This window comes from Ceratotherium simum, chromosome 38 (genome assembly GCF_057802395.1).
Source record: "Ceratotherium simum simum isolate JZ-2026a chromosome 38, ASM5780239v1, whole genome shotgun sequence".
Lineage (NCBI taxonomy): Eukaryota > Metazoa > Chordata > Mammalia > Perissodactyla > Rhinocerotidae > Ceratotherium > Ceratotherium simum.
This window is the reverse complement of record NC_141937.1, coordinates 17,122,106-17,148,191: the sequence shown is the minus strand read 5'-3', so window position 1 is coordinate 17,148,191 and position 26,086 is coordinate 17,122,106. Positions and strand designations below refer to the sequence as shown.

Below are 26,086 nucleotides of genomic sequence, written 5' to 3'. Positions count from 1 at the left end.
AAAAGTCATCTTGACTCCTACCTCACACCATAAACAAGTCAATTCCAGGTGGAGTTTACATCCAAATGTAAGCATTTAAAACAATGACATTTGTAGTACATAACACAGGAGAATATTTTCATGACTTTGGGGCAGGCAAAGATTTCTTAGATAGGTCACTGGGTAAATTAAACATAAAGACAAAAATTAATAAATTGAACTTTATTACATTTAGGAACTTCTTTTCATCAAAAGCCATCTTTAAGAGAGTAAGAAGGCAAAAACAGAATGGGAATAAACATTTGCCATATTTGATCTGGAAAAAGCCTCATATAGGATATGTAACTAACTCCCATAAATTATTAAGAAAAAGGACAGACAATCTACCAGGAAAATTGGGCTAAAAGATTTGACAGGTGTTTCACCAGAAAGATAACCAAATGGCCAATAAGTATTTGAAAAGGTGCACAATATTGTTACTTGTCAGGAAGATGTAAATTAAAACCACAATATGATACCAATACACAATGACTAAAATAAAAACCACGGACAATATCAAGTCTTGGTGAGGATGGAGAATAACGGGGTTCATGCACTGCTGTGGGTGTCAACAGTCACGACCACTTTCAAAAATTCTGTGAGGATCTCCTAAGGACGGACTTAGACATATTCTAGGAGCCACAAATTCCTGTCTTAGGTAAATACCCATAGAAATGCCTACATATGTTCATCGTTGCAAAAGAATTTTCAGAGCATCATTTGGTAATTCTCTCAACTTGAAGCAACCCAGACGTGCATCAACAATAGAAAGGATAGGGGCCAGCCTGGTGGTGCAGCAGTTAAGTGCGGCGCTCCGCTGTGGCAGCCCAGGGTTCACAAGTTCGGATCCCGGCACTCACCGATGTACCACTTGTCAAGCCAAGCTGTGGCGGCGTCCCACATATAGTAGAGGAAGATGGGCACGGATGTTAGCCCAGGGCCAATCTTCCTCAGCAAAAAAAAAGAAAAAAAAAGGAGGATTGGCATCAGATGTTAGCTCAGGGCCGATCTTCCTCACAAAAAAATAAATAATAAATAAAAAGAATTTAAAAAATTTGGAAGGATAAATAAAATAGGTTACTTTTTTTTAGAGTGGTATAGTATACAAAAATAAAAATGAACTACAGCCACATTCATAAATATGTTTGAAATTCACAAACATAATGAAAGAAGCATGACATAAAAGAGTACATTCTGTATAATTCCACTTAAATCAAGTTCAGAAACAAGCAAAATGAATAAGGAAGTGAGAATGTTTGTTACTGGTGGGGAAGAGAGGGCAGTGACTCAGGGTGCCCCAGGCCAGCTCCTCCCACCCTGATGGGAAGGAGAACATTGTAAGGCTTTTCCTTGGGTCCCTGGAGCCCAAGAGAGAGGGGATGACCTGCCCCAGCTCCCTGACCTCTCTACCCCAGCACATATTTACCTGTTGGGGAGGGGTAACATTTATTTGTTGTTCATAGTAAATGCTAGATTAAAATCCTGTGTCTTTTCCAGCCACCGAGTGGGGGTGTGGCTCTTTCACTTCCTGTGCTCCTGTAAATGAGACACAGAATCTCTCATTCCTCCTTGAGTTAAGCCATCTTGCAGGGTCACAGCTTATTGTATGTGGAAGAAGGGAAAAGAGCCAGCGCCCCTTCTTGGCTGCTAAAGGACACCCCCAAGTCCCCCTGCCTCAGAGGACAGGCTCATTTCAGTGTGGTTCACCTGGGCCAGGAGCAGAGACAGCCCCTCAGAGCACCTGGGATTTAGAGGTTGGAGGGACTTTCACAGGCACAGCAACAACCACGGAAATGTGGGTGTCTTGCACATAGCACTAGCCAGGACCATGTCCTGCCCCAGGACAGCGGCTGCCTTTCTACAGCTTTGGAGAAAGAACTTATGTTTTCTGCTTCTCTTGTTGAGGTTTCTTATGGCCAAATACTGAAACTTGTAGTTTTCTTATCAATCTCTTCATTGCAGCAGCAGGAAGTGGGTAAATACATATAAAAAGATAAAAAAATTGCATGTGGAAAGGACAAAGCCAGAGGAAGGTCACTTGCAGACAGACTGAGGGCAGGCAGGACTCTCCCTCCTCAGTTGCCCTCCAGGGGCTCTGTGATCACCCTCGACCTAGATGGGAACCCTCCTGGGATCCTTGTCCATGACCTCAGAATTCCTTTTCCTGTTGGTTTCTTATCTAGGGTAAAGATTTTTGATGCAGGTTTTAAGGCTACAGCTGGGCTTCCTTCATAAACATCACTGCTCCCTGTGAACTAGAATGTCCAGCATCCCTGTACTTCCTAATACAATTCATTTTGGGCAGAAATTTCTCTTCCTCAGTCAAATTATTGTAGGATTTCTCCATAGATGTGGTCTGAGAGAATGAAGGTAATGTAGTCTGGGTGGGGGTCATGGACATTTCCACCACAGCGTCATATGACTTAATCTTTCCTTCATGGTCACTTGGTGGCTATAGTTATGCGTGCAGTGTCTCCTAAGGCCCAGTAGCAAATAAAAGGCTGTTTCTCCAAAGGAGAGCATTATCTGCAGTGCTGTGCTTCCAAATCCTAACAGTCTGTCTTGGGATCCTTCGATTGGGGCCTGCTAATGGCACCACCCAACATCTCCACATGCAGGGACACTTCCAGCACCATGGGGACTGCCGGATCAGATGGCTCAGATGGCAGAGCAGCCTACCCAGCAACCTGGACCTGATGTAGATCCTTCTCTTGTTCTGGATCCTACTCAAGACTAGCAGCTTTTGGGTCACTCACTCAATGAGCTTGAGTCACCCACCCTAATAAGGATTCTGTTGCCTCCAAAATACAAAGAGGCCCACTAGGCATTATGCCTCTCTTTGTTCATAGGAGGGAAGGGGCCAGATTGCACTACTTATCCTTCACCTTTCAAGTGATATCTTAACATGACCTACACCACTGGACTCCTAGAAATTTCACTGAGGAGGGCAGCCCCTGAATTTTTGTTGCATTTATTTCCTGCCTGGTGACACACTATGTCTTCCCGATAAGACTAGATGAGTTTCTACTCGTTGCTGACTAGATGGAATCAGCATCCCCGCATGATCCTGTCACCTGGATGGTGCGATTCCCTGCTTCCATTGAGTTACAGTTTCCCACACAGGTACAGGCAGTGGCCCCTTCTATTTCTTTATACCCACTCTCTGCTCACTTTTCTGTTGGGTCTTTTGTGTTTTATTACTGATTTGAAGTTTTTTTTTTTAGATATTCTATAAAGTAATCCTTTGTTGGTTCATATCTATTGTAGATATTTCCTCCTATTCCGGCCCTTGTATTTTATTTTCTATTTTTAGGTTGTTGGCATATATTAATAAGTTAATTCTATATATTGAGCTTATATCCAGCGACCTTGCTAAGATTCACTTCTTCATTGTAATAATTGGTAGATTATAGTGAATTTCCCATTCACGCAATGGTACCGTCTGTGCCTAATGGCAGTTTGATTTCTTGCTTGTTGATCCTTATGCCTTTTTTTTCTTTTTACTGTGTTAATGCCTTGACTCCCCTTCTAGTAGAATGTTGAACAAATGAGTGATAGCAGGCATCTCTGCCTGGTTTTCATCCTAGGGGAAAAAGCTTTCAATAATTCTGTAGTAAGTATGATGTTTGCTATGGGTTCATTTTTTTTTTTTAAAGATTTTTTATTTATTTTTTCCCCCCAAAGCTCCAGCAGATAGTTGTATGTCATAGCTGCACATCCTTCTAGTTGCTGTATGTGGGACTCGGCCTCAAATGGACGGAGAAGTGGTGCCTCCATGCGCACCCGGGATCCGAACCCCGGCCGCCAGCGTTGCAGCGCGCGCACTTAACCACCAAGCCACAGGGCAGACCCTATGGGTTCATTTTAAACAAACTTAATCAGATTAAAGAAGTTGCCTACTTTTACTATTTTGTTGAGTTTTTAAAAAATGAATTCATATTTAATTTTATTAAATTATGTTTCACATTGATTCTAGATGATGATATAATTTTCTCCTTTACTTTTCTTCTAATGGGATGGTTTCTGTGATTAACTTTTGAATGCTAAATCACCCTTGTACTTTTTAGTATATGCCACTTAGTACTGAGGTATTCTATTTTCATTGATGGCTGAATTCATAGAATAATGTTTTGCTTAGAATATTTATATCTGTGTCTGAAAGAGATGATCTGTCATTTTTTTTTCCTCCTAATGATCCTGTCAAATATAGTCTCAATTAGATGCTGGCCTTATAAAATAAATTGAAAAGTATTCCCTCTTTTCCTCCCCTTCAAGAGAGTTTGAAAAATTTAGGTGTTTTTCTTCCTTATGTTTGGAATCTTTCAATAGTCTTGGTCTGGAGTTTTCTCTTGGCAAGTGTTTTGTTGTTGTTGATTGGTTGTTTGATTGGATTTTTAAGATTTTAAGATTTTATTTATTTATTTTTCCCCCAAAGCCCCAGTACATAGTTGTCTGTCATAGCTGCACATCCTTCTAGTTGCTGTATGTGGGATGCGGCCTCAGCATGGCTGGAGGAGTGGTGCCTTGGTGCGCAGCCGGGATCCGAACCCGGGCCGCCGGCAGCGGAGAGCACGCACTTAACCGCTAAGCCACGGGGCTGGCCCTGATTGGATTTTTAAATAATTGATCTGCCTTATTGAATAGATAGAGAAGTTTTCCTCTTTTATGTTTTTTTTGTGTGTCACTTTTCATAAGTTATGCTTTAAAATTTGGTCTGGGGCCAGTCTGGTGGCACAGGCGGTTAAGTGCGCAAGCCCTGTTTCAGCAGCCCGGGGTTCGCAAGTTTAGATCCCAGGCGCACACTGACGCACCACTTGTCGAGCCATGCTGTGGCAGCATCCCATATAAAATAGAGGAAGATGGGCCTGGATGTTAGCTCAGGGCTTATCTTCCTCACAAAAAATAATTAAATAAATAAAATAAAATTTGGTCCATTTTGATCCCCGTTGTGAAATTTTTATCCTAGATATTTCCTAAAATCTGCTTCGCATCTTGTTAATGTCTGTGGGTCCTGTAGAGGATGAGTGTGTTTTGATTCCTGATATTGGTAATTCAGTTTCTTCTTTTTCTTTTCTTTCTTTCATCTATTTTGCTAGGGGTTTATTAATTTTATTAATGGCAACAAAACACAACTTTTAGCCTTGTTGATTTGCTTCTATTGTATTTTCCTATGTCATTGATTTCTGCTCTTATTTTACTGTTGCCTCACTTGTATACTCTTCCATTTTGATAGTTCTTTTTTTACTTCTTGGCAAGGAAGCTGAGCTTAATGATATCAGTCTTTCCTCTATTCTAATTGACTCATTGAAGGCTATAAATTTCCCTCTAAGCAGTGATGTAGCTACTAGTGATCTAGCTACAGCAGCATGTCTACACTGGTGTTTTTCCAAACTCTGTGCTTGTTTCTATGATAGAAGTATATATAGAGTACAGTAGGTACCCCAAAATGAATGGTCAAGTTTAGGTATCCACAAAGACTCCTTCAACGTGTTTGTAATGTGTCTTGTAAAATGAGAAAGTAAGCTGTTAAAAATTAAAGGATGCTCAAATGCAGTAAGAGTCTGAGACCCCTATATAGTAGTTCAAAACTATTGTGGCACCAGTGATACTGGCTCAAGACAAGGTTGACACAAGGGAAGCCATATTGTACAAAAGAAACCCTATTGTAACTTTGAATGACCTCTGACTAACTAAGCCAGCTGGATATGCACCCTCCAGGAGATCTAACTCTCTCTAGATTTTACGACCCATGCTTGTGCATGTACCTCCCAGCTGCAATAAGATCATAACTTTGTTCTTTTGAGTTCCCTAGGAATGTGATGACCCCCAAACAGAGAGTCTATGCTGATAGCGACTTCAATGAAAACTGAAAGATCTGGTGTGGCGACTCCCAGTCTGTAATACCAGAGAGTCAACATTCCTAACTCCCTCTGCTATAACCCACTGGCCCATATAACTGCTGTAAGATTTTGTGCCCCCTTAAGGTGGTTCTTTGGAACATTAGTCGGTCGTCTTCTCTCTTGCTAGCAAGCAGGAATAAAATGCCCTTTCTCTGCCACCATCTTGCTTCTTGAAGATTGGCTTTTGTCTCTTGGTGAGCATATCATGCCCCTTTTTTGCGGTCACACCCGGAGGCGCAATGTACACAATGGCAGGGCATTAAGGACCAGTGTAGAATCCTGGCAATACAGTATAGGAGCTTAGAGCAGGAGACATGGAGACAGAATGCCTCCTGGAACTCTGGCTTTGCCGTTTACTATGTTGGCAAGCTTAGTCAAGATCTTTGTGTCTGCTTCCTCATAGGTAATGTCTTCTGTTAAGATTAAATGATTTTGTAGTCACACAAGAGTTGATTTGTCAATCAGAGCCTGCTCTTAAAGGGACAGTCACTCTAGGACACATAGGAGGAAGAATAGGCCACTGTTCCACGACGGGGCCGAGTGGGGGCGAGAGCGGCGCCCGGCGGCATGGGCTTTGGAACCAGGGCTTTGGAACCAGGCCCCGCAGGCCAGGAAGACTGTCCCCTTTACTGACCACTGCAGGACCCGGCCGACCACAGAGGAAGGGGGTGGGACCGCCCACGTCACGCCCCGGCCAGACATTCCCCCCCGCCCCTCCCCCTCTCCCCCGTGGCCCCGGAGCCTGTCCCAAGACGCCCGGAACCCCGCCATGCCCGGGGCGCCATCTCCGCGCTCATTCGGGTCCCCGTCCCGGCCGTCCTCCGCCAGCGGCGTCCCGCTTCAGGCCACGCCCCGCCGGTGAACCCCGCCCGGGGACCCCGCAGCGTTCCATTCGCCACCCCCACGCCTCGGGCTCCGCCCCGCACTGGCGCAGCCTGGACCTTGCGGTGGTCGGTCTCGCGGGTGGTCACCAGCCCCCGGCCCCCTCGCCCCAATTGCCGATCCCCCTATCCCCGTTGTCACCGCCCCTCTCCCTTCCTCCGCCCACTTGACGCTCATTGGTTTCCTTCCCTTGCAGGGGGCGGGGCCAGCGGGGAGCGCTGCAGGATTGGTCAGCCGCGAAGAGCGCGCCGGCTCGCGCCACCCACAGCGTTGCGGTCTGATGGTGAGAAGACGCGACCGCTTCATTTGCCTCAGCCAGCGGCTTCCTTCTCGTCAGATTCCGTCACCTGCGGCTCCGCTGCTGCCTCGGTCGCCTCGGACTCTGCCGCCACCGACCGCATCCTCTCAGCCCCGCTGCGGCATCCCGCAGGCCCGCCGCGGGCACGCCGTCTGCCGCGGGACAGGTGAGTGAGAGGTCGCGGACGGGGTCGGGGCTCAGGGGCCGGGTCAGGGGTCAGGGGTCAGCCGAATTCTTGGGCGGGGCCAGGAAGCGGGGGTCAGGGGTCGAGCTGAGGTGGGGGCCAGGCTTGGGATCTGGGGCCGGGGTCAGGGCGGGGGCCGGGGACTTGGGCTGGAGTCGGGGTCGAAAAGTTGTTGGAAAGTCAGCCTTTTGTTGTTCTCTTGCTCCTGTGCAAGTCCTGTGCTTTTCCTGGGCCCGATTTTAGGATTTTCTGCCCCTCCCTATGCGGGTGCCCGCCCACGTGCTCGTGCCTGTGTTCTCTCCGTCCTACTTGGGGTTCACAGAACTTTTTCAGTTGTGCATTGAGTCTTTGATCAGGTTTGAGGAATTCTCAGCCATTTTTCGTTCAAACGCCGCGATCGCCCCGTTCTTTCTGGTTACACGGACGTGAGACCTGGACTGTGTCCCACGTCTCTCATGCTCTGTACGGTGGTTTTCATTCTTCTATTTTCTTCTCTCTGAGCTTTGGTTTCAGATCCAAATGTCTGAAAGTTTGGATGTTTCCTGCTGGACCTGTCTGAGTTTTTGTAATTAGTTCTGCCCTTCTGGCTGCTTGACTTTTAAGGCGTCCAATAACTTCTGAATTGCAGATAGACATTTCTCAGTGATAGAACGTCCATTTGATTACTTTTCTATAGATTCCAAGACTGTTGAAATTCTTCATCTTTTCATCCGTTTATTTCTCTCTTCCTGTTTTTACACGTTAATCATTTTTTCTTGTCAAACTTATTGAGGAATGTTTTACATAAAATAAACGGCATCCGTTCAAGGTGTACCATTTGATGAGTTTGACAGTCGTGTACAGCCATGAGACGGAGCATTTCCGTCACCCCCCAGGGATCCCTGTGTCCCTTTGCGGTCTATCCCTTGCTCTGCCTCTGGGTTCCGGGAAAACACAGACACACTTTTGTCATTTTAGAGTGGTTTGCGTTTTGTATTAATGTAATCACACCCTGTGTGCTGTTTCTGTCTGGCTTCTTTCACTCAGTGAGCTGATTTTGAGATTCGACCGTGTCCTGTCAGCATAATGTTGAGCAGCAGTGGTGAGAGTGGACATGCTCGTCTTGCTGCTGGTCTCTAGAAGGAAAGTGTTCAGTATTTCATCTTGAAGTATGAAGTTAGCTGTTGGATTTTTTGTAGGTGCCCTCTATCAGGTTGAGAAAATTCCTGTCTCTTCCCAGTTTGCTCGGAATTTTTATCAGCAGTGGGTGCTGAATTTGTCAGATGTCTTTCTGCTTCTGTGGAGATGATCATCTCGTTTTTCTCTTTTATCCTGTTAATGAATGATCTTGAATGTTAAACTAACCTTTTCTTCTTGTGATAAACCTCTTTGGTTGTGATGTATATTCTTTTAAAATATTCCTCGATTTGATTTGCACATGTCTGAAGGATTTTAGTGTCTAGTTACCTGAGGGATATTGGTCTGTAGGTTTGTTTTCTCATAATGTCTTCACCTGGTTTCAGTATCAAAAACTTAAAATGGTCTCCTAAAATGAGACCTCATTTTGTAGAATCAGTGTTATTTCTTTCTGCAATGTTTGGTAGAATTTACCAGTGTAGCCCTCTGAGCTTAGAGTTTTTAACTAGGAATTCGATTTATGAAATACATATGAGCTGTGTGTGTTATCTGTTTCTTCTTGATTGAGCTTTGGGAGCTGTCTTTCAAGGAATTTTACCCATTCTTCTAAGTTGTTGAATTTGTGGCCTAAAGTTGTTTAGGATATTCACTTTTTATTGTCTATAGGACCTGTAGAGATACTTCCTCTTTCATGCTTAATATTGATGGTTTACGTCCTCTTTATTTTTTTATATTGATCATTCTAGCTATAAGTTAATACATTTTTACATTTTGTTGATCTTTTCAAAGAACCAGCTTTTAGCTTGGTTATTTTTCTCCGTGTCTGTTTTAAATTTTGTTTGTGTCTGCTCCTTATTTCTCTCCTTCGACTTCTTTGGGTTTACTTTGCTCTTTTTTTCAGCTCCTTGAAATGGAATGATGTCTCTTACACATGTTTTCTTAAATTTATCCCCTCAAATGTTTCATGTTTTTGGATGCTATTATAAATTACAGCTTTAAAAGATTTTCGTTTCTAATTGTTAGCTAGTATATAGAAAGAGAGTGTGTTTGCATATTGAACTTCTATCTTGAACTTAGCTAAAGTCACTTAGTAGTTTTAATAATCTTTTTCCCCATGATCTTGTCATCTGCAAATAAAGGTAGTTTTACTTACTCCTTTCCAACTTGTATGCCTTTTCATTATTTTTCCCACCTTATTGTCTAGGACCTCCAGTAAAATATTGAATTGAAGTAGTGCGAGTGGATCTTCTTCTTCTTCTTTATCTTGGGGAGAAAGTGTTCAGTCATTCATCATTACTTAAAATGTTTACTGCAGGTTTTTCATAGATCCCTTTATCAGCTTGAGGAAATTTCCTTCTTTTTCTTGTTTACTAAATTTTAAATTTATCATGAATGTGTGTTGAATTTTGCCAAATGATTTTCTGCATTTATTGAGATAATCGTAGGGTATTTTTCCTTTCTTCTGTTAATATTTGGAATTGCATTTGTTGAATTTTGAATGTTAAACCAACCTTGCGTTCCTAGGTTGAAGCCCACTTGGTCCTAATGGATTATCTTTTTCATCCATGTATCAATCTATCTATCTTTCTATCTATCTATCTATCTTGCTGAGTTTGATTTGCTGTTACTTTTTAAAGGACTTTTACATCTGTGATCAGAAAGGAAACTGTTCAGTAGTTGTCTTTTCTTGTAGTATCTTTGCTTGGTTTTGTGATGGAATAAATGTATTGGGCTGTTTCCTCCATTTTCTGAAAGAGTTTGTGTTGGATTATATTCTCTTTTTCTTAAAATTTGAATAGAATTCATCCAGACCTCAAGCTTTCTTTGTGGGAAGATTTTTAATTAAGAATTTAGTTTTTTAAACTTTTCATATTTTTGTGTCCTGAGTCAATTTTATTAATTTATGTTTTGTAAGATATTGATTTTTTTCTAAGTTATCAAGTTCAGGGATATAATATTTCTCTTTATATCGCATCATTATCCTTTTCATTATTGTAAGATCTATACTGACGGGAGTGTCCTCCAGAAGGAAAATGGTGGGTCGTTTGAGAGGAGCGGGCATGATGGTGAAGGTGGAACAGAGACGGGAGGGCGGGGGATGGTGGAGGAGAGAGGGGCTGAGGGGCCGGAGGAGAAAGGGGAGGAACTTGGGTGGCAGGAGGAGAGGAACTGACTTCCACATCATCTGCCAAACAATCCCAGAGGGCGGGCCCTGGGGAGGAGCTCCGTGAGGAGCACCCGCGCCGCCGCACACGGGCAGGACAGTGACTCCGTCTGGGTGCCACCGTGAGGTGACAGCCCGTCGGGCTCTGCGCACAGCGGAGTCCCCGTCCCCGCTGCAGGTCGCGAAGGCGCCGACCGCGGGCCCCGAGTTCAGTCTCCGCCTCCTGCTCGCGCTCCTGCTGCTGCGGCGGGACTGTCACTGGGCGGCGCGCGGAGGTGAGTTCCGGATGGAACCTGCGGCAAGTGTGTGGGGGGGAGGGGACACGGGGGCTCACGGGCGCTCAGGTGTCTTGGCCGGTGGGGCTGCCGTCTCCCCTTAAGTTTTCATCCCGGGGCTCCCGTCCCCATGCCGGTTGTTGCCTCTGGGCAAGAGGAGGGCGGGGAAAGAGGCGACTTTGACGAATAAGAAAGGCCGGAGAATGGGAGGGAGAGAGGGCGCAGAGGGACGGGCTGCAGAGGACCCCTGTGCCCAGCCCGCCCGCCCCCCGGGAAGTGGGAGCCCGAGACCCTGGCACCCGAGCCGTGGCCAGGACAGGGCGCGTCCCGGCAGGGGCGTGAACCCAGATGCGGCCCGCCCTCCTCTGCTTGCGCCACTGTCCCCACACACCATCCTGCCCACCTCTCTCCCCCGGGAACCTCCCAGCGCGCCTGGACAGAGGATGAGCGCGCGTGCAGCCCCAGCCACTGTCCCCCAGGAGCCCCTGCTCCTCCACCTCAGCTCACACCCTTTCACTGCCCGCCTCACCCCGTCCCCGTGCACCCCAGGGCCTCCAACACCTTCCCAAATGGGAGCTGTCCCTAATCACCTCTCTACCAACTGACACCTTATCCGCCTGCCTGAGGACACACTTGGGCAAAATTCTCCACACCTGGCAGCCAGAACCTGGAGTAGGAGGGATGGGAGGCAGGGGCGTGGCTTCTTGCCAGGCAGACACCTCCTCCCCTTCCTCCTCCAGCAAGGTGGGGGCACTAGCCTTGAACTCCTGACAGGGAGGGGCCAGGCAGGGGCAGTGTCTGCTCTGCAGCCCAGCCCTTCAGAGAGTCTCTTGCTGTGGCAGAGATGGGGGTGGGGGCTGCCTAGAGGTCCTTTTCTCTCAACCCTCACTTGCGGTTTTCCTTCTCAGATGCTCGCTCTCTTGCTATGACTTCACCATCATTCCTAAGCTCAGACCTGGACAATGATGGTGTGAGGTTCAAGGCCAGGTAGATGAAAAGACTTTTCTTTCCTATGACGTTGGCAGAGACGAGGTGAAATCCTTGAGTCTCCTGGGAGAGGAGGTGAATGGCACGAGGGCCTGGCAAGAACAGATGGAAACGCTGAGAGACGTGGGGGGCTTGCTCAGGCAGCAACTTCCGGACGTTAAACCTGAGAAATACACCGACGGGTAAGTGAGAAAGTCCAAGTGCAGGACGGAGTAGGTTGTGGGGTAAGAGGCCTTGATTGCACTCACGTCAAATCAAAGAATGGATTTTAATCATTTCTCACTTTTCTTTTTCATCTCACCTGGTCTATTTCTTGAAATACTTCGATAACTCCTCAAATCTCAGCTCCTGAGAGGACTTCTCGACCAAAATTCTTATATGTCACCTCCTCTACTGTCACAGCAAGGCTATTGGTTACATTGCAACTCTTCCTTCCCCCATTATCTATATACGCTCCTTGGGGACAGGGCCCGTCTCCTCTCTCCCTCATTCAGGGACTGTCACAGCAGCTGCCAGAAGGAGAGGGGTAGAAAATGTCTGCATTGTAGGATTCTCTGGGGCAGCAGGAGCCGAGGACAAGTCTCCTCAGAGAAGATTGGGGTCTGGACAAGGGCTTCCACTCTCCTTTTTCCATTTCAGCATCACCAACCACGGCTCCAGCTTCAACCCCATCCGGGGCCACGATCATCACTCCCATCGCCTGGATCCTCTCGGTGACTTTCGCCTGCTCTCTTCTCCTCGGCATCCTAGGCTGAGTCCTTCACAGTAACAGGTACTGAGAGCACATTGAGAGGGAAGGGAGGTACCAACCGCCTGGAGTGAGGACAGGGAATGGTGAATTCTCAGCCCAAACCCTGCCCCTCACTGAACTTTCTCATTGTGGAAACGAGACCAGGAGAATAAGACCTCATCTCGCTCAATGGCAACAACTTGGACAAGCTCAGCCCTGGGTTCTGGTGTCTCCTCACTGGTGAGGCCAGGGGGAAAGGGGAGGGGCCCTCACCAAGGTTTAGGACCTGTGGATGCGAAAGGGGTTTAGCAGAGTCAGGCGTCATTCAGACCAGAATCCCTGTTTGGGAGAGTCTCCTTGGGCCCAGCAAGAGGTGGTGTGGGGAGAGCAGGCACACAAGTCGTGGGCAGTACTCACATTTTGGGGAGAGCCACATGGTGGCTCCAGGGTATGTATCAAGGGGGAAGAGGGGGCCGGCCCCGTGGCTTAGCGGTTAAGTGCGCACGCTCTGCTACTGGCAGCCCGGGTTCGGATCCTGGGCGCGCACCAATGCACCGCTTCTCGGGCCATGCTGAGGCCGCGTCCCACATACAACAATTAGAAGGATGTGCAACTATGACATACAACTATCTACTGGGGCTTTGGGGGAAAAAAAAAAAGGAGGAAGATTGACAATAGATGTTAGCTCAGAGCCGGTCTTCCTCAGCAAAAAGAGGAGGATTAGCATGGATATTAGCTCAGGGCTGATCTTGCTCACAAAAAAAAGGGAGGGGGGGAGGATTCATCCAGGGGGCTAAGGTCTCATTCCAGGAAGAGGGGTGCAAACATTGAAGACTCAACTCAGAAGGCAGGAGTTCAGGGCTGTGTTCTCACAGAAAGTGCCTTGGGTCACAGCAGGAAATGCAGAAGGCAAGGAGTGGAGACTGTGAAGGATGAGATCAGGAGGAGGCCAGTTCTCCAGGGAACAAGGGGAATTCTGGCTCAGCCTGTTGCATGCGCCTGGCAGCCAGCCTCCTGCAGAGCCCAGATCCTGAGTGACTGTGCAGCCCCTGCCTGGAGCAGAGGTGACTTAGGAGAGAGGTGGGACTGAGCTGCTGTGATGCTCACAGCTGACCAAGACCAGGAGTGGATGGGGCGAGGACAGGGACCATCACACTGAGACCTATGTGTGCTGCTAGCTAAGAGGCTGGGAGAGAAGGAAAAGAAGGATGTCTGCCTCAACCCCTCCCCAAGGCTACAGGTATTGGGATGCAGGCCTTTCTCCTCCATCAGAGCTCCCACCAGGTCATTTAGGCCCTCCCATGAGAGGGAGAATCAGGAACTGAGTAAAGGGAGCAGACTGATGCATTACTTGCTCTAGTCCTGAGGCTAAAACGATTGGTAGCAGGGTCTGGGGCTGGCAGTGGTGAGGTAAAGGGAGGAGGAGCTTGGGACAAGCTGCTGGACCCATGGTGGAGGTGAAGGGTGGGGGGGATACCTGACCCTCAGTGAGGAAGAGGCTGGAGATGGGGAGTGACTGGGGAGCTGACCTGGGAGAGCTGACCCGGGATTTCCTCTACCACTCAGACCAACACTGTTTCACTTCTGAAGTTTGATGATCCTGTGAAGAAGCCCTGGAGAGTGTGGTGCATGTCACGACTCTGCCTTCCGGGTGGGCGCCTTTGGGTCACCTGCTGCTCATTTCTAGATCAGCAGGAGTTCAGGCCTCACAAATCCAGATGTCGCCATGAGATCATGATGAGACCGTTGATGCAACGTCTCGGGGCCCTTCTTGCATTTGGTGATTCTCTTATTCAGCTTTTGCTTCACATATTATGTCCTTTTCTCCTGGCGCTCGGTGATGGAATTCTGGCACTTCAACTTGAACTGCTTAAACAGGAAATCTCCACAAAGAGAACATTTTCCATCTTCTTAGATTGTGGGAAATCAGATCTTTCTCTGCACCACGAACTTGTTCTTGCAATTGCTATTGCCAGAAAAACACTGTGAGAGAGCTAACTGACTCAGAGGAAAGGGCTAAGCAGCTTTTCTGAGATTAGATCCACCCTCTCTGGGGTGTGTGTGTGTGTGTGTGTGTGTGTGTGCGCACATGTAGTCATAATGAGTTTTCTGCTTGAAACCCCTGACAGCCAAGGGATTTCCCACATATCCTCTTAGTCCTAGCTCACCTGCTGTAATCTCTTCCTCTCCAAGACCCTAAGGACAAGCCACTCTGGCCTGCCTGCTGGTCCTCACCATCATCCTTCCAGGCTTTCTGTACTGGCATATTGCATATTCCTCTGACAGGTATTCCAGTTCCCACTGCTCAAGAGCCTGTGGACCTTGACCGCTGGGCACACATATCATCTCCTGTGAAGTCTTGCTTTCCCTCCTGTTTTAGTCAGGGTTCTCTAGAGAAACAGAACCAGTATGATGTGGAGACAGAGAGACTTACTACTTATTAGAAGGAATGGGCTCACTTGATGATGGAGGCCGTCGAGTCCACAACCTGCAGTGTGGACTGGCTCACTGGAGCCCAGTGGAGCCAAGGATGCAGATGCAGTCTGGAGGCAGTCTGCTGGAGGATGCCCTCTTCTTTGAGGACGTCAGTCTCCTTGTTCGTTTCAGGCCTTCAACTGATTTGACAAGGCCTACCAACATGTGGAGGACCATCTTTACTCCAAGTTCACTGATTTACGTGTTAATCTCCACCAAAGCTTCTCCAAGTTGACAGATCAAATTTCCCATCACACATCTCCAGGCTAAAGGAATCCTCTCCTCTCCTCTGTGTCCTAACACCTGAGTCCACAGTAAAGATGTCACACTTGGTGAGAGGCATTTGTATATTTGTGAGCTCCACACTTCATGTGGGCACTGGGAATACAATGTATCCCTTTATCACTTTTGGTATACAGAGCCTTAGACATGCTGTTGCTCAATCACTCTGGGATCAATTGAATTCCCTTGGGGAACAGGAGCTGAGAGAGGGCTCTCCTCATGCCTGGGGGTCCACTTTACTACACAACCATCCGTGGCCAAACCCTCCCTGACTCCATGGCTCTATCCCCATCTCCACTCAGTTTATCTCTATGAACACTCTGCCCATCCCCAGTGGAGAAACCCCAGTCCATCCTTACTTGGTCCTTGCAAGGGCAGGAGATATTGTGAGCAGAAAGGAGAGGGAGGCTGGAGTCCAGTGGCCCCTGGCTGCTGGGGAGGTCTTTGCTTGGTATGAGGCCTGGGGAGACTCTGAGTCCCACTCTGCCCCCATCCACTGAGCCTTTTCCCCATCTAAGGAGGAAAATACACTAAGACCTCCTACTGCACACGATCTCCATGTGGAAAGAATGAGCTCCAAAGGAGGAGAAGTCCCCACTGTCCTAAGGGTTTGGGAAAGTGGAGGAGGCCTGTACCAGGGCACAGGGCCCGTTTGTACTCGAGGACAGGGACGTAGGATAGCAGCAAGTTGTGTGAATTGACAGGTAACAAGGATATTAGAAGTCTCTGGCCTGATTCACTAGGGTCTCTCTGCAGGAGGGGCCTGTGCTGGGTGGTGTGCAAGACAAGAGAGACACGGGGTGGGCAGGACCTGGCAGAATGGCCGGGTGGGGGGCAGATGGGACACTGTGCTCACCTGGGCTATTCCTGGCTCACCCCCATGCAAGTTCCTGGTCCCCAGACCCACACAATACCCGAGGTTTGGTGGAATTGGCTCCTGAAACAATTTCAACGCATGCGGGCTATAGATCACACTTCCAGAACCAGGAATCAGGTATCTGGATGAAATTCTGGCTGCTTTGCCTGTGCTAGCTTCTTCATCTTTCTTTGCATCAAATCCCACATTTGTAACATAGGAAACTGTACCTCAGGGAATGACAAGAGATTCAATGAAGAGATGGTGCAGGTGACCCTGAGTATGTAAATGCTGAGTTCTCTCCTCAGGTTTCCTCACTCAGGCACTAGTGCCACCTTCTTGGAAGTTATGGACCAGGGTCCCTGGTGATGAGAGATGGACCAGGCGCTGCCTTCCTCTGTCACTCAAAGTGTCTTTGGTGTGTGGAAATAAACCCAAAGACAGGCCCCACTGAAGAAAAATCAAGAGTCTTTCTCTGACTCAACAGGTCACAGTTTGTTTTTTTGTGTGTTTTTTTTTGTGTGTGTGTGAGGAAGATCAGCTCTGAGCTAACATCCATGCTAATCCTCCTCTTTTTGCTGAGGAAGACCGGCTCTGAGCTAACATCTATTTCCAATCTTCCTCCTTTCCCCCCCCTCCAAAGCCCCAGTAGATAGTTGTACATCATAGTTGCACATCCTTCTAGTTGCTGTATGTGGGACGCGGCTTCAGCATGGCCGGAGAAGCGGTGCGTCGGTGCACGCCGCCAGTAGCGGAGCGGGCGCACTTAACCGTTAAGCCACGGGCAGGCCCTAGGTCACGGTTTTACTCTTCATGCCCACATGAGCCACCATTACTTACATGCTGGTTGGACAAGTGTCAGACAAAAGGCCAAAAAAGCCACACAGACCATGTGCAGAAGCAGCAGCCTGGGGCGGGGCTCCCCCTAGAGGCTTCCAGGTGGCGCTGGAGCTGCCTTGAATCCTTGTCTGCAGGAGAAACTTAGAAATACAAAGTCAGAACTCAGCACCCCAAACTTTCCCAAAGAGGAGTTACTTTGGTTAGCACAAGGTCTTGGGCTCCATTGGGATAGAAACTACTAGAAAACAAATCGTTGATGATTGGACAGCCAATGGCTGTGCTCAGCCCCTTTCATTATGACTGGGGTGGTCTCAGGAAGGAAAATCGTGGGTCATTTCAGAAAAGCAGGAATGATTGTAAAGGTGGAATAGAGACAGGAGGGGCAGGACGATGGGTGGAGGAAATGAGGTTCTGAGGGGCAGGAGGAGAAAGGAGAGAAACTTCGGTGGCAGGGAGAGAGAAAATCGCTTCCTTTCCTCTGTCAGCCCCACCCTAGGTGCACTGAGCGGCCAGGGGGAGGAGCTCCGCACAGAAAAGCCCGCTGACCGCAAGGAGGTTACTCATTCTGGGTCTGACCGCGAGGTGACAGCCCACTGGGCTCTGCGCACAGCTGGGTCCCCATCCCCACTGCATGTGATGGCGCGGACTGCGGGCTCTGAGTTCGGTCTCAGCCTCCTGCTCCTGCTCCCGCTCCTGCTGCCTGATCGTCCCCGGGTGGCGCTCGGCGGTGAGTTCCGGAGGGACCCTCCTGGGCGGCAGGGGGACACGCGTGACCCACGGGGGTTTGGGAGCCTTCTCGCCCGGGGACTTTGCCATCTCAGGTCAAGTCCTCTCCGTGGGCTCGCGTCCCTGATGTGGTTCTCCCCATCTGGGCAAGGTGAGGGTGGGGAGGGAGGTGACTCTGGGGAATGAGAAATGCGGGCGAATGGGAAGGGGAGGCAGGGGAGGGCGGTGGGGCGCAGCGGGAAAGGCTGTGGAAGCCCCGGGTGCCCAGCCCGCACGCCCCTCGGGAAGTGGGAGCCCGAGCCCCTGGCCCCCGGGGCGTGGCCAGGAGGGGGCGCCTTGCCGCAGGGGAATGAGCCCCAGCCGCGGCCCGCCCTCCTCTGCTGCCACCCGCACACCCTCCATCCTGCCCTCCTCTCTCCCCTGGGAACTTCCTAGCGCGCCTGCACAGCGGATGAGCACACGTGCAGCCCTAGCCACTGTCCCTCAGGAGTCCCTGCACCTCCACCACAGCTCACACCCTTTCACTGCCCACCTCACCCTGTCCCCTTGCACCCCAGGGCCTCCAACACCTCCCACCTGTGAAGTGTCCCTAATCACCTCTCTACCAACTGGTACCTTCTGCCCCTGCCTGAGGACACGCTCCAGCAAAAGCCTCCACAGCTGGCCCCCAGAACCTGGAGTAGGAGGGATGGGAGGCAGAGTGGGGTGTGACTTCCTGCCAGGCAGAGACCTTCTCCTCATCCTCCAGCAAGGGAGGGCCACTAGCCTTTAACTGGTGAGGAGGAGGGGCTGGGTAGGGGCCGTCCTTGCTGTGCCCTGCCAGCCCTTGGATGTCACATTGATGGGGGAGGGGGTGCCTAGGGCTCCTTTGCTGTCACTTCCAACCCTCACCTGTGTTTTTCCTTCACAGAGGCTCACATTCTTTGCTATGAGTTTACCATCAGTCTGAAAACCAAACCAGGACAACCCTGGTGCATAGTTGAAGGAAAGGTCAACGGAGATATGTTTCTGTACTACCACTGTGGTAGCGAGAAGTTCGAACCCGAAGGTCGTCTGGGGATGAAGGTGAACACTACAGAGGCCTGGGGGAGACAGTCAGAAGCTCTGAAAGAGCTGGTGGAAGAGCTCAGAAAGAAACTCCTTGAGGTGGAACAAGAAATTTCCACAACCAGCGGTGAGTCTGAAGGCTCAGGGCAGATGCAGAACAGTTTCTGTAGGGGAGGGAGCCACTGTGTTGTGTAAAATTGGAAGTTGGTCCCACACAGGAGGCCCAGCAGCCAGGGCAGACAGAGAGGACAGGGCGGGACCGGGAGATACAAAGGGAACCAGAAGAGTGGACACCAGGGTGGGGAAAGGATTTGTTAAGACCGGAGGCTGACCTCTTTCCCCTGGGGGCAGATCCTCTCACCCTGCAGGGCAGGATGATGTGTCTCTGTAAAGCCAATGGACGCACCAGTGGATCGTGGCAGTTTGGCTTGGATGGACAGATATCCCTCCTCTTTGACTCGGAGAACAGAAACTGGACAGTGCTTCAACCTGGAGGCAGGCTGTTAAAATGGACGTTGGCCAATGACAGAGATACAACGACGTTCCTCATGAAGATCTTAAATGGAGACTGTAGGAACTGGCTTGAGCAATTTTTTTTGCACTGGGAGAAAATGCTGGAGACAACAGGTAACTGAGAGGAGAAGGAGGAAGTGGTAGCTCTTTTTAAATGAGGTCAACCTACCCCACCGTGTGTGTGTGTGTCAATATGTTTGTGTGTGCATGTGTTTGAAAGGGTGATCCATCCGCGGTGCTTTCTTATTGGGAGTTTATGGCCATAGGTAGCTTCTACCATCCTTCCTTTCCCTTCTCACCTCCTGACATCTCTTCTTCACTGTACGTACCTCTGCTCCACTCACCGTGGGTTTCTTCCCCCACGTTTCTGACCCCAAACATGAGGGCATCATTCTGTTTCCAGGCCTTTTCTGCTTACTGTTGCCTCTTCTTAGACTCACTTTTCTTTTTCATCCCCCCTGGTCTATTTCTGGAAATCCTTGAATACCACCCCAAATGTCAACTGAGAGGTCTTGTCTACCACCATCCTCATGTGTCACCTTCTCTTCAGTCACAACAGGAGGGATTGGTTACTTGTCACCCTTGCTTCTCCTGTTTGCTGCATAAGCCCCTTGGGGACAGGGCCCATGTCCTCTCTCTCTTCCTAGCTCACAGCATGTCACACAGCTGTCACAAGTATATGGGTAGAAAATGTCTGCATTGTAGGATGATCTAGGGCAGCAAGAGCTGAGGAGGAGTCTCTTCACATTTGGGGTCTGGACAAGGACTATCACTCTTCCTTTTCCATTTCAGCATCACCAACCACAGCCCCAGCTACAGCCCAATCCAGGGCCACAGCCATCACTCCCATCACCTGGATCCTACCGGTGACACTCCTCTGCTCTCTTCTCCTTGGCATCCTAGGCTGAGTCCTTCAGAGCAACAGGTACTGAGAGCAGATTGAATGGGAAGGGAGGGGCAGATAACATGTTATGAGGATGGGGAAAGGTGAATTCCCACCCCAACCATTGGCCTATAACCTAGACCTTCTCATCCGGGAAATGAGACCCGGTGAAGAAGACTGTATTAGCCAGGGTTCTCCTGAAGAACAAGCATTAGGAGCTGATATAGAGATAGGAACTGAGATAGAGATAATTATTATTACCTAAAGGCCTGACAACCAGGAAATTAGTGGTGTAAACCACAGTCCAGGTCCAAAGACCCAAAACCCAGCAGCATGATGACCTTGTCCCTGGGCAGGAGAAGGATGTCCCAGCTCAAAGTGAAAGCTAATTCGCCCTTCCTCTGCCCTTTTGTTCTATTCAGGCCCTCGTGGAAGGGATGATGCCCACCCTCATTGGTGAGGGCCATCTTCTTTACGCAGTCGCCTGATTCAAATACTAATCTCTTCAAGAAGCACCCTCACGGACAAACCAGAAAGAATGTTCTACCAGCTGTCAAGACATCCTTTAGCTCAGTCAAGTTGACATATAGAATCAACCAAGACAAAGACCTCATCTTGCTTGGCAGCAATTACTTAGGGAAGTTCAGCATAGAGTTCTGACAACTCCTCACTGTCAGAAGCCAGCAGGAAAGTGCAGGGGCTCATACGAAGGTTAACAGCCGGTTTATGCTAAAGAGATTTAGCAAAATCTGGCCTAACTCACACCAGATTCTCCCTTTGGGAGGGGCTCACAGGAGGGTGGGGGAAGGAGACAACAGGAACATGACGCAGGGGCAACATGCAACTTTAGGTGAGAGCAGCAGGGTGGCTCCACACGATGTGTCATAGGGAAGGGATTCTATCCAGATGCCTAGAGGAGAGGGGCCCGGGACTAATCGCAGGAAGAGGGGCGGGAAGGCCTTGCAGACCCAACTCAAAAAGCTGGAGTTTAAGGCTGCATTCCCGCAGAAAGCGGCTTGGGTGACGGCAGGTGGGGCAGAAGGTGAAGAGTAGAGACTGTCTGGATGAGATTAGAGGGAGGTCAGTTCTCTGTGGACACCTGGGAACCCCGGCCCAGCCCTGCTACAGTCACCCGGCAGCCAGTCTCCTGCTGTGGACCCCAGATCCTGAGGCACTGCACCCCGCCTGGAGCAGAGGTGACTCAGGAGATAGGTGGGACTGGGTTGGTGTTGGGGTTGGACAAGGACAGCTCAGCTGGACCAGGAATGGATGGGGTGGGGCAGGAACCATCACACTCTGGGCTTTTGAGCTGCCAGCAGGGTGAGGAGAGGCTGAGAGAGGAGGGGAAAGGAGGATCTTTGCCTGCAGCCCTCCCCAGTGCTCGAGGAACCAGAATCCAGGCCCCTCTCTTTGCACGGGGCTGCCACTGGGTCCTCTTGGCCTTCCCACTGGAGGGAGGATCAGGATCTAAGTAAGCAGAAGAGATTGAATCATTACTCACTTTATTCCTGAGACCCAAAGCGCCATCGTGGGGCCCAGAGCTGACTGTGTCACGTGGTAAAGGAGGGGGGAAGTTGGTCCAGGCTGCAGGACTAGCGCTGGGGGTAGGAGTGGAGGGAACTACATGACCCTCAGTGAGTGTGGTGCTCTTAGATGGGGCGTGACTGGGGAGGGGTAGCCCCAGGAGAACTGACCCAGGATTTCCTCAGTCCCTGGGACAAACTCCTGTGTCCCTTTTAGAGGCTGGAGTTACGCTGGCCTACTCACTGGTCCTCACCATCGTGCCTCCAGGCTTTCTGTTCTGGCTCATTCCTCTGTCAGGTATTTCCTTTCCCGTAACCCAGAGCCTGTCCTGTTTTAAAGCTGGACAGAAATACCACCTCCCATTAAGTCTTCCTGACCCTCCTCAGGCTCCGTTAATTACTTTGTTCTGTGTGTCCTAATACAGGAGTCCATGGTGAGACCATCACACTTGGTGAGAGGTGTTTGTATATATCAGTACTCCACACTTCCTGTGGGCATTGGGAATAGAACGTGTCCCTTTATCTCTTTTATTACACAAGGGCTAATACATGCTGTTGCTTATTCATCTCTGATAAATTGAAGTCCCTTGGGGAGCAAGAGCTGAAGGAAGGTTCTTCTGAAGTTTGGGGCTCACTTTCCTGGACAAGCAGGCATGGCCAAACCATCCTCGACTCCATGGGTGCAACCCCCGCTCTGCTCAGTTTATCACTACAACCACTCCAGGCAGCCCCAGTGTGGGAACACTAATCATATTCTTGTCTTCATGAGAGGGAGATGAGGGCCCCAGTGGCCCCTGTCTGCTGGGGAGGTCTTAGCCTATTGTGAGGACTAGAGAGCACCCATGAATCCCACCCTGTCCCCATCCACTGAGTCCTTTCCTCACATTATTGAGAAAAATAGACCAAGGCTTCTTACTCCGCACATTCATCATTTGAGCAGGAATAACACCTATTGTCAATAAATCCCCACTGTCCTAAGGCTGTAGAAAGTGGAGGAGGCCAGTACCAGAGGACAAGACCTGTCTCTGCTTGAGGACAGGGACAGGGGATAGCAGCAAATTCTGTGAATTAATAGGTAAAAAGGAGCATAGAACATTCCTGACTGAATCACTAGAGTCTGTCCCGCAGAGGCCTGCACTGGATGGTTGGAGAACAGGAGACACGTGGGAAGTGGGTGTGGGCAGGACTCAGGCTTACTGGGGCAAGAGTTTGCTGGGTCCAGATGATCTGTGTGGCAGGAAGAGACTGCCATGCATAGGGCTGTGGACAGGAGGCTGGGTTGAATCCTGGGGACAGGAGGCTGGGTTGAATCCTGGGTTGGGAGGAGTAAAGCAGGAAGGGCCTGGCAGCCCCAGTGCACATGGCTGGGTTAATTAGGCAAGCAATTTGGAGGACAAGAAGACACAAGAAAATTTTAATCCAAATAAAACCTAATGTGAAATTGTCCTAATGTGAAAAATGAAAACAAAGTCAACAAAGACAAATAGTATCCCTCCACCACTGATACATCAACCAGCACTGGATCTGCTGAATCATGTGCCCAAGTGCTGAGCACTCTCTTGTTCTGGGCCCCAAAACTAACAATTAACCCCTTTGTTGTGTGTGTGTATTTGTGTGTGTGTGAGAGAGAGAGAGAGAGATACAGAGACACAGAGAGAGAATCTGTGGTAAGAAATGCAGGATGCATGGGTGGAATGGATGGAATGGATGGATGGACAGATGGATGACGGAGGGATGGATGGGTCGATTATTGGTTGGATGACTTGGTGGATTTTCTCTCTGAAGCATCTATGATTCCACAGATATTTCCCAGCTATCCTTCTGACACTTTTCCTCCCTCTAAGAAGACCGTCTCAATAACTCAAGATCCAATCATCCTGATCTCATCCAACGTTTGTGAAACTCCTAAGCTCTATGGTTTGTATTCATTTCTTTCCTCAGAAATCATTTTCCCACCTGGCTAAATTTTATTTCCCCCCAGATTCGTCTCCCATGAAGGCGTCGTCGCTCCCCTGGAGAGAATCAATCATGCCTTCTTTTGTGTTTTCAAGGCTCTGACCAGTGTGGTCCAACAAGTTGTACATTGTCTGATTCCCTCAATAGATATATCAGTTCCTTTAATTTTTGCAGACAAAGTACATCCTTCATTCACCTTTGTACCATCAGGGCCAAAGACTGTGATTGCCACTAAGAGAAACTCTACAACCATGAAAGGATTGAATTGTGGTATTCTCTAACTCTGAAGGTGGGGAGGGTCTGAAATGGGCAGAGACTGGAGAGAGGCTAGCCCCAAAGAGATCTGACCCAGAGTTTCTCTAGGCCCTTGGACAAACACTGGTTTCTCTTCTGAAGACAGGTTGGTGGTAAGACCAGAGAGCTCAACTCAACTCAACAATATCCTTAAACTGACAGCCATTGTTTCACCTATTGTTTTTCTCCTGGACCACAGGGAGTTGTATCTTAGGAGGGCACCAAAGGGCCCTGGAAATTGCCACCTCTTAGAATGACTGATTAAGATACTCTTTATTGATCTTCTATGTTATCCTACTGGATCAAGTAACATGGAAAAAATATTTCATCATATCTTCCTCAATCCAACTCCACTTCAAATGACTCCTTTTTCAGGCATTCCATCTGGATTCTGAGTCCTGAGTCTGTGGTGTCCAGTCCACCTCTGCCCACAGGACCAGTCCTGTGAGGACAAGGATGGTCCAAGTAGAGGAATGGTGGCAGCCTGCCTACAAAATGGCTCCAGTGATCTTTCCTGGTACAAAGATACACGCCAGTGTGGGAACCAGCAAGCAGGCTGCACTGGAAGGCCTGGGTGTAGGGGAGGCATGGAGACGTGCTGTCCTCCATCCGCTCTCCCTTCCCCTCCTCTGTGGAGAAGCACAGGAGCGTGACCCCAATCCATACACCTCCCCTTCCATAATCGCTGAGGCCAGCAAGAGGGGATTGTGTCTGCACAGAGACACTGTGAAGACCAAATCAGAAAGAGCTCAGTAAACGTGGAAGCTATATAGTAGCATTAGCTAATATTTATGATGGACATGTTGTGCTTAATTGTTGATATTAATGATTTATGATAACCTGGTTTTCACACGGTTCACTGACTCCGTTAGGGGCTTTTTTACCACAGATGAAGGATGCTCTGCAGGACAAGTCAGACTCGAGCTTCTAAGGCTAAAGGAGTTCTTACCCTGCTTCAAAAGCACTTCCGAAGCTATGGGTGTGTGGGACTGGATTGGCTGTAGGTAGAAGAATCCTAGCACCTCAATGGTGCAATCAAAGATACTCCTCAGGGCTAAGAAGCAACCTCCTTCCTTCAGCCTCCAGGCCACTCAAAGTTCCAACCTCAATTATTCTACAGTTCTTCCCTCACAAGGAAGTAATATTAGATCTATTGTTTCCTCTAACATTTTTTCTAAGATGTTTGACTTCTAGTCCCCTCCCACTCTCTGCTCTGGGTCTGAAATAAACAGATCCATAGATCTCAGCTCTGGGAAAAAGTAAAGCACTGATACAGATGCTGGTTGTCCACCGGTTCTCTGACTTCCCCTCTTTCTGGGTAATACAAATCAGATTTGGGGCAGGACACTGGACCTTGCAGGATTCAATCTCTGTTTCCCCTAGTTTTCCCTGAAGTTAGGAGTAGCCATCTAACTAGGTTCGCATCAAAGGGCTGATAAAGGGAGGATTGTGAGGGACCTTCTTAAAACACATCTGGTGTAAGCCCTTTTCCCTCTTCCTTTGTCTCCTTCCTGCTGGAATATAGATGAGATGGCTCAAGCTCAGGAAGCCATGTTGGAATGTGAGGTGAAAACCAAGCTGAAGATCATGCAGCAAGAGAAAGAGTCTGGATCCTTGACTCCATGATGAAGCATCAGAGCCCAGAGCAGCCTCAAGACTTATGTGAAAGTGAAATCAACTCCATTCTTGTCTTCCCCTACTATTGTCGCCTGTGTTCTTTCACAGGTGCCCAAATCTAATCCTAACCAATACAGCATTTAATTCCCCACCCTGCCTTTGGCACACTTGGTTGCTACATTCTGGCTCAGTTCTGGAGCTGCAATCCCTGTAGTTCTCCAAAAAGTAGAAGGGAACCTGGCTGATAAGTCTTGCCCTGCAAACACATTAGAGATGATAGTCCTGAACAGGACTAACACTAATAAAAGTGGGACAATAATGGTTATTTTGTTTCCTGATGTCCTTTTGTTTTATCTGATGTTCTTTCTTCATTTCCTCCAGTGCACCAGAGATCTCCCCCTTACAGCACTTATGGGGAGTGTGGTGGGAGGAAGGCTCCAATAGTGGTCATTTCTCCCTTAGTGAGAATATAAAACAATGTGTCAGATGCTAAAAGGGGTAAAGTGAGGTGAAGCCGGGA

The 26,086-nt window shown here is 48.9% G+C and overlaps 1 protein-coding gene and 1 long non-coding RNA gene across 6 annotated transcripts; both read left to right on the top strand.

Annotated features, from left to right (window-relative positions):
- Nucleotides 1-7,117: 7,117 nt before the first annotated feature.
- LOC147912250 (uncharacterized) lies at nucleotides 7,118-11,856 on the top strand. The gene is made up of 3 exons (XR_015550115.1): nucleotides 7,118-7,264; nucleotides 10,601-10,837; nucleotides 11,746-11,856. It is a non-coding gene; the product is annotated as an uncharacterized LOC147912250 (long non-coding RNA).
- Nucleotides 11,857-12,714: 858 nt separating this feature from the next.
- On the top strand, nucleotides 12,715-25,891 carry LOC147912249 (UL16-binding protein 1-like). 5 transcript variants are annotated; one of them, XM_087425153.1, is made up of 8 exons: nucleotides 12,715-12,794; nucleotides 17,493-17,734; nucleotides 18,644-18,907; nucleotides 19,132-19,407; nucleotides 20,086-20,218; nucleotides 20,599-21,372; nucleotides 23,502-23,616; nucleotides 25,475-25,891. In XM_087425153.1, the coding sequence occupies exons 2-5, from the start codon at nucleotides 17,644-17,646 to the stop codon at nucleotides 20,199-20,201; spliced, it is 747 nt and encodes a 248-aa protein (XP_087281279.1). In that variant the 5' UTR covers nucleotides 12,715-12,794; nucleotides 17,493-17,643; the 3' UTR covers nucleotides 20,202-20,218; nucleotides 20,599-21,372; nucleotides 23,502-23,616; nucleotides 25,475-25,891. The 5 variants fall into 5 exon arrangements, with proteins under 5 accessions (XP_087281279.1, XP_087281281.1, XP_087281280.1 ...); XM_087425155.1 differs by lacking the exon at nucleotides 20,599-21,372; XM_087425154.1 differs by lacking the exon at nucleotides 23,502-23,616.
- Nucleotides 25,892-26,086: the final 195 nt, after the last annotated feature.

Bases quoted from the DNA above. Each gene is read 5' to 3' on its own strand.
- LOC147912249 (XM_087425156.1), top strand. From the start codon at position 17,644: ATGGCGCGGACTGCGGGCTCTGAGTTCGGTCTCAGCCTCCTGCTCCTG. The intron at 18,908-19,131 runs GTGAGTCTGAAG...CCCTGGGGGCAG, and splicing joins AGAAATTTCCACAACCAGCG to ATCCTCTCACCCTGCAGGGC. The intron at 19,408-20,085 runs GTAACTGAGAGG...TTTCCATTTCAG, and splicing joins GAAAATGCTGGAGACAACAG to CATCACCAACCACAGCCCCA.